General features: G+C 46.1%; 1 protein-coding gene across 1 annotated transcript; it reads left to right on the top strand.

Annotated features, from left to right (window-relative positions):
• Positions 1–2432: 2432 nt before the first annotated feature.
• LOC147884517 (uncharacterized) lies at positions 2433–4031 on the top strand (the record flags this gene model as incomplete). The annotated part of the gene is made up of 1 exon (XM_087397993.1): positions 2433–4031. A coding segment is annotated over exon 1 (1599 nt), but the record flags the coding sequence as incomplete, so codon positions are not given.
• Between the last annotated feature and the right edge of the window lie 8611 nt (positions 4032–12642).

Here is a 12642-nt window from a genome sequence, read left to right as displayed (position 1 = left end):
CCCAAATGTAACATTCAATGACCTATTAAAGTTAACAAACGCAAGGCATACATTAGGAAGCCACAATGAATTTTCCAAACTTGGGCCAAAATGAAATATAGAGAGAGAAATGGCTGAGTTACTCTAATTTTTGCAATGGAACAGAATAAAATATAGAGGGAAAAATGGCAGAGTTAATCTAATTAATATACCTAGATGAATCCAGGAACATTCCCAAACTCATCCTCTAAAAACACAATTTCAATCTCATGATAGTCACTCACAAGCTTGATCATATTGTTAATCTAATTAACAATATGAATGAAGGTTGTGACTCATACCAAAGAGGTAATTCGTTCTTATAGCAGGAATCAATTCATTTAAACAGAAAGAGTGACAGGTTCACGTCATCGAGACCAGTGAAGGATTGGTAGAGACATCTTCAGGGGACCAGAAAAACACAGACTGCACAAATGTGAGGATTGCTTCATGAACAAAGGCCAGAAAGGCAAAAATAGAAAAAGCAGAAAAATAAAGACAAATACAAAGCTGGCCATTCAGGCTAAGCTGTGCATACAACGGTCAATGGTCTGAGGTCATGACCCAAGTGGTGTGCTTTCTAACAAAGAACTGAGGTGGTGTGTTTTCTAACAAAGAACTGTGAAGCATGATGATTTCTCTGAAACAAGGCATCCATCATGCCACAAACGACACCTCCACACCTTTAGGCCCTCCTATTTCTTCAAACCATCCATCATGTCCGGATGGATGGTTTCTCAGCTTAGTAATATGACTAAGCAGTCCATAATGACAAAGCTAGGAACAAATTTTGGAGGAAGAGCTGTGTACAACTCCAAAAAGAATCAAGCTTCAACGACTAAGCAGTCCATAATGACAAAGCTGGGAAGGAAGATGTAATGAAGGTGGGAAAAAGAAGGATTTTAAGGGGGTAATAGATGGGAGAATAGTAAAGGAAATGTGGGAACTGTGGGGGACTATATAAGTCAACCCAAAAGGATTGTAAGGCACTTTTTGATGTGACATCTAATCCTATCTACGCTCCTTCCTGCTACCTACTGCCTACGCTCACACTCTCTCTCTCTCCCTCTCTCTATCCCCTCAGCCTTCTCTCTCTTCCTTTCTCCTTCCCCTTCTCCTCTCTTCTCCTCCCCTCCTTTTGCTATTCTCTCCCCATCTCCAAATCTGCCCCTTCCCCCTTCTCTACATTGGTATCAGAGCACCGCTCTCTGGCACCTTCGTTTCCCCTTCACTTGCAAATCCCCTTTCGAGCAGGCAAACAGTACCAGCGCTCCACAGCAACCCACGAGGGCATCCACGAGACCACAGCCCAAGCGCACGAGAGCCCTCCGACCATTTTAATCTGAAGCTCCACACGGCTGCCACCGATGGCCTCGAGCTGCCCATCACCACAGCCTCAAGCTACCCGTTCCGTGATTCGTCGGAGCCCTGCGCCTCCCGTCGCCGTTCGTGAGTCGCCGGAGCCCATCTTTGTTCGTGGCATCTACACCCTGTAGTCTCCTACGCCGCACCGCCTCCGAACCTCGTCTCCTCCCCGTCGCCTTCTGCTCCGCCAGTCGCGCGCCCACGGTCCTCCCCGTCGCCTTCCGCTCCGCCAGTCGCGCGCCACCTCTGCCGCCCTGCAAACCTTAGTCTACAAGGTCCTAGACTTTAACTAGGGTTAGTTCAGTTAGGGTTAGGTTTAGGTTTGGTTGGTTAGGTTAGTTTAGGTCTAGTTAGGTTAGTGATTGGATAAGGTTGGGTTTAGTCAGTTTGGTTTAGTTGAGACTACCCTAGGTGTCTTAGTTGTCCTAAGCTACACACACACACCAAAAAGAAAAAAAAAAAAAAAAAAAAAAAAACCTCTTTTAGGGTACTCCTACAGCCCTATTCTGGGCCTCTCTAAGCCACCTTCGTGGCTCATTTTGAGCCCCCTTCCCAGCCTCTTCATCGAGCTTTCTTCAACCCTCTTCAACGACTGCAATTGAGCCTCTTTACTGACACCTCGCGAGCCTCTACATCGAGCCTTCGACACTTGGCACATTTTCCTCGTGTCACTCATGGCACCCAAACGTGCACCCCGGTCAGATGAGTCATCTCAGCACGGTGACGATGTTGCTCAGCAAGAGCAGATGCCGGTCCCCGAGGGTGCATCTCCTTCACAGCCAGTTTCTGCTATGCCTACCGACACACAGTTTCTAGATGCATTGGCCTCGATGCTTCAGGGGGCTTTTCAGCAGATGGGTCAGCAGTTGGGGCAGCAGCTCACCACTGCTATGGCTATGCACGATACAGCTATCACCCAGATGGGTAAGAACCTTGGGCAACAGATCACTACCGCCATCAGTATGCACGATAAGGGTAAGCAGCCCGCGCCCCAGCACGGGGATCAGTCGGATAGCCAGGGTGATTTTCCTGACCCACACAGGGGATTTATGGCTGATGGCCGTCGCACTTATGATGTTGGTTCTATGCATGCACCCCAGCATGGGGATTCTGTTGATTTTGGTGATGCCTTGCCCGTGCCGCCGAGCACTTCTCTTATTGATTTCAGGCCTCCATTTGGCTCGCATATTTCATTGGCTGAGCCGTCCATTTTGGGCCGGCCCATTGGCACATTTTTGCCAACGGCGAGCATGCCTGGATTGGGTGTTGGGTTTCCGGGCAGTTGGGAGAGGGGCCAGTCCTCTTCTCAACCTTTTTCTATGCCACCCACCCACCGAGATGTTTATGGCAGGCAGACTCAGCAAGGATTGCATGCTTCAATGACACCTCCTGTTAATACATTCAGTCAGACTCAGCCTGCGTATCAGGGAGGTAATGCTTTCAGTCAGACGCACTTTATGCATCAGGGGAGTGGCTCTCCTAACCAGCATGATGCTGGAAGTGGGCAGCATGCAAACATGGATGATGTGCTTTCAGATGCCTTACGTTCATATAGGGCTTTGCCTGAGGATGTTCGTAATGAGATGTCCTTTTCACAGTATGTGAGCTTCAAGCGTGAGTATGCTGGTAATCACTATAGGAATAACGCAGCCAAAGATGTGAAAGATAAAATCTCTGTGCATAAGTTTAAGGGTGACACTCGTACTCCCAATGAGTTGGAGGAGTGGCTCACGAAGCTTGAAGATTATTTCCGCTTCTACCCTAAGAATGACGAGGAGAGAATCATTTTTGCTGGCATGCATTTACAGGATTATGCGCATACATGGTGGCGTTACATGCGAGAGTCACCTCAGAAGCCTACCACCTGGAAACAGTTCAAGGAGCTTATGGTCACGACCTTCGTCTCGGCCCTGATCCTTGAACAGTACCTTGCTGAATTCTATGCACTGTCACAAACAGGTACGGTCCAGGAGTACTTGCAGCGTTTTTGGAGACTTTCTTTGTTTGTACAGGATATTTCTGAGAAAGGGAAGTTGCTGCGTTTTATACAAGGCTTAGATCCCTCTCTAGCTGCTGATGTGAGAGCTCACAATCCTCTAACCATTGAGCGAGCAGCCCAGCTTGCTGAGGTGTTTGAGCCAAAATATGCTGGCAAGTACAAGCATGTGTCACATAGCTTCTATGGTACTGCTTATGATGCTGACAGGAAGACAAATTCTGCTGATTGGATTGATAAGAAACCAGCAGCTGCTTCCTTCCCACGATATCCAACGGTTTCAGGAAGTAAGATGCCATATGCAAAGCCATACAGGCCCATGGATGCAAAGACAGGTGTCGAACCCAGCGCTGGTTTTGGCAAATCAGAAGTTAAACAACATTCCAGAGCCATAATGGACAATAGGAAGAAGGCAAATTTATGCTTTAGGTGTGGAGAGAAATGGACACCTGAGCACCGAGATGTGTGCAAAATGAAGAATGTCAGCTCAGCCAAACTCAGCATGATAATTGAATTATCTGATGATGATGAAGTGGCTGATGTAGGAGACCCCCATGATGTCTCTCATGAGGAATTGACAGGAGTTCATGATGTAGATGAGTCTCCTGACACAGATGCCACAAAGGGGACTGCTTTTCCTTTTGATCCGGGTGGGGCTATTGAGCAAACCACTCATGTGATGCATGAGATTGATATTCAGCCTACATGTAGCAGGAAAGGCCGTAAGCCAACACTCTCTGTGTTGGAGCATCAACCTACAATGCCTTTTCCTGTCAGAGGTGATGCTAATGGTAGTGTTCCTGTGGATGATGAACAGATTTATTGGGATGTCCAGCCTACACTGTATACCATCTCACTACATGCCTTGATGGGTGCCAAAAGTGCTGACACAATCAGGTTGAAGGGAATGATTAATGGCAGATCTGTCCATGTATTGGTAGACAGTGGTAGCACTCACAGTTTCATTAATTGTAGAACATTGAAAAGATTGGGATTAGTTGCTACAGAGATAGACCATGGTCTGAAAGTGGAGATCGCGAATGGACAGCACATGATCAGCAGACATTGTTGCCAGGATGCCAGGATCAAGTTTTCTGATCATTATGAGTTTGCAGGTGATCTTTTGGCATTGGATATGGGACCCATAGATGCTGTCCTGGGTTGTGATTGGCTGAAATCCCTGGGGAAAATCAGTATAGATTTGAATGCTTTATCTCTTGAGTTTTGCCACAAAGGTAGAACTGTTACATTGCAGGGCATTGTGAATCAGAAATTGCAGGTCATTTCAGCAAGGCAGCTAGCTAGGGAACTCAAGAACGAAAGTGCCATTTATGCATTGAATGTCTCTGTACCTCAGGAGGGTGGTATTCCCCATGTGGATAATTGTGAAATGCAGAAATTGCTCTTAGAATTTGGGGATGTGTTTGCTGATATGCCATCTCAGTTGCCCCCAAAAAGAGATGTTGATCATGCCATAGTCCTGGAACATGGTAGTAAACCAATAAACAAGGCCCCGTACCGACTCTCTAAGGTTGAACGGGAAGAAGTGGCAACACAGGTGCGAGATTTGCTTGAGAAAAACTTCATTGCTCATAGCACCTCGCCATTTGCATCTCCAGTACTCCTGGTGAAAAAGAAGGATGGCTCTTTTCGTATGTGCATTGATTACAGAGAATTGAATAAGACCACCATTAAGAACAGGTTTCCTATTCCCAGGATTGATGACCTGCTGGATGAACTCAAGGGTGCTCAGTATTTCACGAAGATTGATTTGAGGTCAGGTTACCATCAGATCAGGATGAAAGAGGGTGATGAGCATAAGACTGCCTTTCGTACAGAAAGAGGATTATATGAGTTCAAGGTGATGCCTTTTGGTTTGACTAATGCACCAGCCACCTTCCAGGCACTCATGAACAAGATCTTACACCACCTTCTTTTCAAATGTGTGCTGGTATTTTTCGATGACATTCTCATTTATAGTAAGGATGCACAGGAACACATTGACCATGTCCGACAAGTGCTAGAAATCTTGAGAATGCATCAGCTTTATGCCAAGGCCAGCAAGTGCACATTTATGGCAGAGGAGGTTGAATATCTTGGTCATGTTGTAAGCAGGCACGGAATCAGGGTAGACCCAGCTAAGGTGAAATGCATTAAGGAGTGGCCGCAGCCACAAAATACCACGCAGCTCAGAGGTTTCTTGGGTCTTGCTTCTTTTTACAGGAGATTCATTAGGCACTTCGCCAAAAGGGCTGCCCCTCTCACTGATTTGTTGAAAAAGGATGCCTTCCAATGGTCAGAAGCAGCACAACTCAGCTTTGATAACCTCAAGAATGCCCTTAGCAATGCACCTGTATTGGTGTGCCCTGATTTCTCACGGTCTTTCATTATTGAGACGGATGCCAGTGGCAAAGGTTTAGGGGCTGTCCTAAAACAAGAGCATGGTGTGATTGCTTTTGAGAGCAGGAAGTTTAATGCCAGAGAAATGAATTATCATGTTTATGATCAAGAGATGCTAGCAATCTTGCATGCTTTTGCAAAATGGCACCACTACCTGTACGGTAGCAAGATTAAGGTCAAAACGGATCACAGGACACTCAAGTACTTCTTAACGCAGCCTAATTTATCCATGAAGCAGAAGAGATGGCTGGCTGCAGTTCAGTCCTATGATTTTGACATTGAATATAGAAAGGGGAAAGAGAATGTGGTTGCTGATGCCTTGTCCAGGATGTGGTCATGCAAACTGTCTGCCATTTCCACGCTTCATCAAGAGTGGATAATTGGGATTCAGGAGGAATACATGCAAAATTCTGATGCAGCTCCTATTTTTGTGGAGTTGCAGAGTCCGTCCAGCCAAGGACATGTTCGATTTCAGCTCCGCAACGGACTGTTATGGTGCAGGGACAGAATTTATCTTGTGCCAGACTCCAAGTACAGGTTGATGGTATTACAGGAAATGCACTCATCCCCTATGTCAGGGCATACGGGTATCACAAAAACATATGAAAAAGTCAAGGAGAGCTTTATTTGGGATGGTTTGTGGCGAGATGTGGTTAAGTTTGTCAGTGAATGTTTGCCCTGCCAACAAAATAAAGTGGACAGCCGGTTACCCGCAGGCCTTCTGCAACCGCTACCCATTCCTGAAGGCAAATGGACTCACATTGCCATGGACTTCATTACAGGCTTGCCTTCTACAGATAAGGGTTGGGATAGCATATTTGTGGTGGTTGACAGGATGACTAAGCAGGCCCATTTCATACCGACTAAAACTCGGTACTCCGCTTCACAGGTTGCCTGGCAATTCATTGAGTATGTGTTCAAGCACCATGGTTTTCCTCAGGAGATTGTCAGTGACAGGGATGCTAAATTTATGGGTCACTTTTGGCAGGAGTTATTCACTGCAGTTGGTACTTCCCTTGCGCCTAGTACTGCTTATCATCCACAAACGGATGGTCAATCAGAGAGGGTGAACAAGTGGGTGGAGGAGTATCTAAGGCATTACTGTCATGACACGCAGAAGTCTTGGGACAAATGGTTAGCATTGGCTGAATTTTGCTACAACAGCACCAAACACCTCTCTATTGGCATGAGTCCATTTGAGGCTATGTATGGATGCAAAGTGGGAATGCCTTCCAAGGTTGCAGACTTGGCTGTGAAAAATCAGCAAGCAAGGAATGATTTGGAGAGTATGAATGCCCTTCTGCAGTTGGCTAAGAGGAATATGCAGGATGCCCAAGCCAAGCAGAAGAAGTATGCGGATGAACAAAGGAGGTACTTATCTTTTGAAGAAGGGGATTATGTGCATTTACGTCTCCATAAGAATCGATATTCCTCGCTGAAAGGTAATACCAACACAAAGCTTGCCCACAGGTATTATGGCCCCTACAAAATCATCCGCAAAGTTGGGCAGGTAGCATATCAATTGGAACTACCCAGTACCTCTAAGATCCATAATGTTTTCCATGTATCCTTGCTGAAACCACATGTCGGACAGCATGTCCAGGTTCTTCCTGAGCTGCCTCCTATGGATGAAGAGGGCCACATAATCTATGTGCCGGAGCAAATCAAGGGCTTCAGAGATCGTGTACTCAGGAACAAAGCCTACACAGAATACCTCATCAAATGGAAAGGTTTAACGGAAGATGAGAATTCTTGGCAACCTGAGAGCATTGTGCAGGACTACCCCTATCTCCTACAAAGCTGATCAGTTTCTGTTGTATCCTTCTCATCCAGGGCACCCTCTTGGAAATTTTGAGGGCAAAATTCTTTGGGAAGGGATGGCTGTAATGAAGGTGGGAAAAAGAAGGATTTTAAGGGGGTAATAGATGGGAGAATAGTAAAGGAAATGTGGGAACTGTGGGGGACTATATAAGTCAACCCAAAAGGATTGTAAGGCACTTTTTGATGTGACATCTAATCCTATCTACGCTCCTTCCTGCTACCTACTGCCTACGCTCACACTCTCTCTCTCTCCCTCTCTCTATCCCCTCAGCCTTCTCTCTCTTCCTTTCTCCTTCCCCTTCTCCTCTCTTCTCCTCCCCTCCTTTTGCTATTCTCTCCCCATCTCCAAATCTGCCCCTTCCCCCTTCTCTACAGAAGAGCTGTGTACAACTCCAAAAAGAATCAAGCTTCAACCACGAGAGAAATGAATTCCCTACATACAACGACCAATGGAGGCTGATAAAATCCTCAATAATATGACTGAGCAGTCCATAATGACACAGATAGGAACAAATTTTGGGAGGAAGAGCTGAGTTACTCCAAATAGAATCAAGTTTCAACCACATTCTCAGCTTAGTAGTACGACTGAGCAGACCATAATGACAAAGCTAGGAGCGAACTTTGGGAGGAAGAGCTGAATACTACTAAAAATAGAATCAAGTTTCAACCATGAGAGAGAATTGAAATCTTGTGTGCTGAATTTACAGCCAGGTTTGAAACTCTCCTTGGACTTACCAGGGAACAGAGATATGTCACTCTCAAAAGCTAGTAGCCTCCTTTACAGGAGGTTGATATGACCCTAGGTAAACCATGGCAGTATGATCTCAATCCTGCTATACATCCCCATATTCATCATTGTTGTTTGTACACAGGATGAGAACATCCTGATCATAGGGGGTCGAATTTGTGTATTCCTTTCCATTGACGACGACTCAATCAAAAAGATTGATACAAAGATTACACTGTAATCTTGTGTACTATGTGACTGAAAGGATCTTCATTATTTTGAAAGAAGATCAATGAAGACACAAGGTTCTTAGAGCTTATGAGGATCGGTTTTCTAGAGATGACTCAAAGTGAAATAGCCAACCGACCATGGCCAACCTCTTTTGCTGGTGTACTGCTCCTAAGCATACCTTAGCCTCTTTTGCTGTTTATGACTTGTCTATGATCCCATTATCTAACAGCAGGCTCGAGATGATTGACAGGGAGATTAGGGACTTCCTGTGGAGGCATGCTATCCCCTGGGACTTGATCACTACACCAAGGGAGCACGGTGGCTTGGGGCAAGGCTAGAACATGAGTGTGACAGATTATGTACCAGGTGGCACCTCAAGCTTCATTGTAACCAGCCTTGAGCTAATTTGACAAGGTATGGCTTGAATGGACTGGAGGAATCAAGGGCATGAAGATTCCATGGCAGGACCTGATTCTGTCCGAGTATGATGTCAAAATATTGCAAACAGAGCTGCTTTCTAGACTGATGCAAATGTGGAAAACTAGAATCAAAAGCTGTGTCTGGGTTGGGTTCTGGAGACGGATCTTTGGGTAGAAGTGTTTGGGTCTCGAAGTCAGTCCATGCACTTTTGTCGTTATGTCTGTAAGGATAAACCCCCCCCAAAAAAATCTGTTCTTTCAATTAAAATCATCAAACATCAAACCGATCAACACCAAAGGTGATGTTTGGATTAATATGCATGCACCCAAATGTAACATTCAATGACCTATTAAAGTTTACAAACACAAGGCACCCATTAGGAAGGCAGAATGAATTTTTCAAATTTGAATCCGATTGCAAACAATACGAATGAACATTGTGACTCATACTAAAGAGCTAATTCATTCTTATGGCAAGAATAAATTAAATGTACTAGAAAGGTAATTCATTCTTATAACAGGGAATCAACTCATTAAACAAGAAAGAGTGATAGCTTCATATCATCGAGACCAGACAAAGATACATCATGAGACCAGAAAAACAGTGACTTGACAAAAGTGAGGATTGCTTCATGAACAAAGACCAGAAAGGCGGAAAAAGCAGAAAAACAAAGACAACTACAAATCCGGCCATTCAGGCTAAGCTGAGCATACAACGGACTGCCATCTCTTTTTATCAATAGCCTGAGGTCAGGACCCAGGTGATGTGCTTTCTAAAGAAGAACTTAGGTAGTATGCTTTCTAACAAAGAACAGTGAAGCACGATGATTGTTTTTGGACAAGGCATCCCTCATGCCACGAACAGCACCTCCACATCTTAAGCCTCTCCTATTCCTTCAAACCATCCATCATGTCGGAAACGAGTAGTTTGCACAACTCCACGTCTTTAGGCTCCGTTAGTTCATCATAAGTAATAGTACTAGTGTTGTCAACTTCACCATCACGTTTTGCCAACTCTTCCCACCATTTCTGCCAAACCTGGCCATCGCTAGGCAGGAGCTTCTTCGATTTCAACATGGAGCGATCCTTGGTGTGCTTTGCCACCAACGCCACTGCCGCTGTCCTATTCCGGAACACAACCGCATCTCTGGGCACAATTTCGAACTGCTCACAAGCCTTCTTGGCCATGCCCAACTGTCCGTTCTTAGATGCCTTCACCATATCCACGACCAAGCCGATGAGATTGGCGATGGCGAAGAGGATCTGCCCGCTTACAGAAACATTGGGCAAGTAAAGGACACTGGCTATCACGTAAACGTAGAGCATGGCACCGGCCAAGAACAAGGCGTATTTGCCAAGGGAGGGTTTGTAATCGATCTTGCGTTGGAACAGAGCTTGAATGTCGGCTTCTGTTCCCTTGATTACATGGAAAGTGTCGGCATCAGTATCGTCCACAACCAAGCAATCGCCTATCCGTGCACCCTTTGCTACCACCGGTTTGGCGTACTCAAACCTACATAGCCTCAACCCCAGCACCGCTACAAACATCCCGAGCGTTCCCAAAGCTATCAACCCGGCAACAAACCCCTCCCCACACATGTTACAGGTTACAATGACTTCAAGTGTGAGCAGTAATGGTAGCCATCCTAGAAAGAAGAAGCCCCCTTTGCTAGCTTTCAGCATCACCTGCGTATCTTCGTGCGTTCTCCTCACCTCCAGAATGATCACCTTCACGACCCTTTTCGCATCTCTTCCTCTGAGCCGTCCGAACTCTTTTACCTCCAAGAGTGACTGCTCCGGTTCCTTCCTTCCTTGTGCCTTCCAAAGTGACTGATGCTCCCGCACGATGCTTGCACCCACCGCATTGCCCACAGGACATTCTGTATTGGACTCCAATCCAATATAGCGCAAACCTTGTGGGCAGTCCAGTCGGGCGAGTTGATATGCATCCACCGTTCCACCTAACGCGAACAAATGTGCCAAAGCGGATCCGGTGGCTTCAAACAATGCAGTCGCCACGCTCAAACTTCCCGGCCCTATGTGGCCCGTCAAGTAAAACCAGTCGTCGTTCAGAGCTGAGTATGTTAAACTCCTCGTTGCCGCCTCGGTTCCAAACGTAGAGATCAAACCGATGAGATCCATCTTCGCATCGACGCGGGTAATGCCATGGCAAACGTTTGCCGCTGAAGCAGTAGAGAATTGTTGTGCAAATAAGAGAATCCCCAACAAATTAGGACTTAACGAACGCTTGACGGACGCTATCGGCGTGACTCCGCCACTCGTTGCAACTGTATGGCCATTGCTGTCGTCAAGTCCGTCCATGCTCAAATTCTCACGATGCAGCTCCTCCGCTGCCGCTGCGGATTCGCAGACCATCGAGTTGCCTTGGGGATATGCTACGTCCAGGGTGGGCTAGGTGTTGGTCAAGAAGAAGCTAAGAGCAAGAAGGGAAGCAAGTACGGTGAATATCTCCACTAGAAGTGCTTCAACAAAAGCGATTGAGTGAGGCGAGGAAGAAGGGAGGTGTTATATGCAATGCAATGCGTTGGTGGACGCGCTTTCAGCAACCACGTCGAAACTCTCACGTCCTGGTCCTGCCCAATGACTTCTATATCTATACTCTATACTATTTCTTATTCTTAAGGAGGGAGAGCTTCACAAGAGGCTGCCACGTGGACACCAATCCAACGTGGCAGGTATGTAGAGGTTTGGAACGAGGAGGCCGGAGGTTCAGAAGGGAGCCTCACACGTGGAGGTAGAGGCTGGACTACGAGTCCTGTGGAAAAGGCACACGTGGCGCTTTGTATTGAGGAAGAGAGATTGGATTGCGAGTCCCGTGGCAAATGGCACACGTGGCACGATGCGACACGCAGAACAGATTGCAAACTGCTTAGGTATACTGACATGTGGGACAGAAGGGCGGCGGTAAACTCACAGATGGTACCTCTTTGACATGCCCTGCCCAACGGTAAAAAAGGAGGCTGACGTGCCATTTGCCGCCCAATGATTTTTTCAAAAGTCAGTCTTCCGCTTCCTCCTCTTTTGTTTTGTAAGTCTTTTCCTAACGTTCTTTCACCTCCTCTTTGTCACAGTAATCCAAGCTCAAGGAGCTCCCTTCGCAATGCAAGAATGTTCAAGACCTAAGTGGATTGTTTTCAGAAGAATCTGCAATGGACATCCATTCTTATGGGATATTCATGTTTCTGGCGCGTTCTGAAAAGCACCGCTGCCTTGATGTTGTTATTAGTTTGCATGATCTGTTTTTATTGATGCTTGGTCAGTTCAAGAAATGAAGGTGGTGGAAAAGTGACTTCCTTTCTCAAAATGGTATCAAGAAAACGAAGCTCATTGCTTTAATTTCATCATTATTTGTACATGTAGAACAAATAGTTTCATTTCCTCTTTCCCCACTCCATCTTTCACATCCCGCACCCCACCCCGACTCACCGAGCTAACAAGCTAATTGCAAACTTTTTTTCCTTTTGCTAGATGTAGGGATCTACAGGGACAAAGTACAAGCACTACCGGAACGGAGGACATGGAGAGATCCAGTAGAGTTATGGAGTTGCCTCATTGAATAGCTCTTCAACTGACTGGAAGACGAGCACCCCTCTGCTAAGCTCTCGACCCAGGTGGACAATTCATGGTGGGAAAGCAGGGCTATG

This window comes from Dipteris shenzhenensis, chromosome 26 (assembly GCF_047967505.1).
Source record: "Dipteris shenzhenensis isolate YYH24624 ecotype China chromosome 26, Dip_SZ_1.0, whole genome shotgun sequence".
NCBI lineage: Eukaryota > Viridiplantae > Streptophyta > Polypodiopsida > Gleicheniales > Dipteridaceae > Dipteris > Dipteris shenzhenensis.
This window is presented reverse-complemented; position numbering and strand designations above follow the sequence as displayed.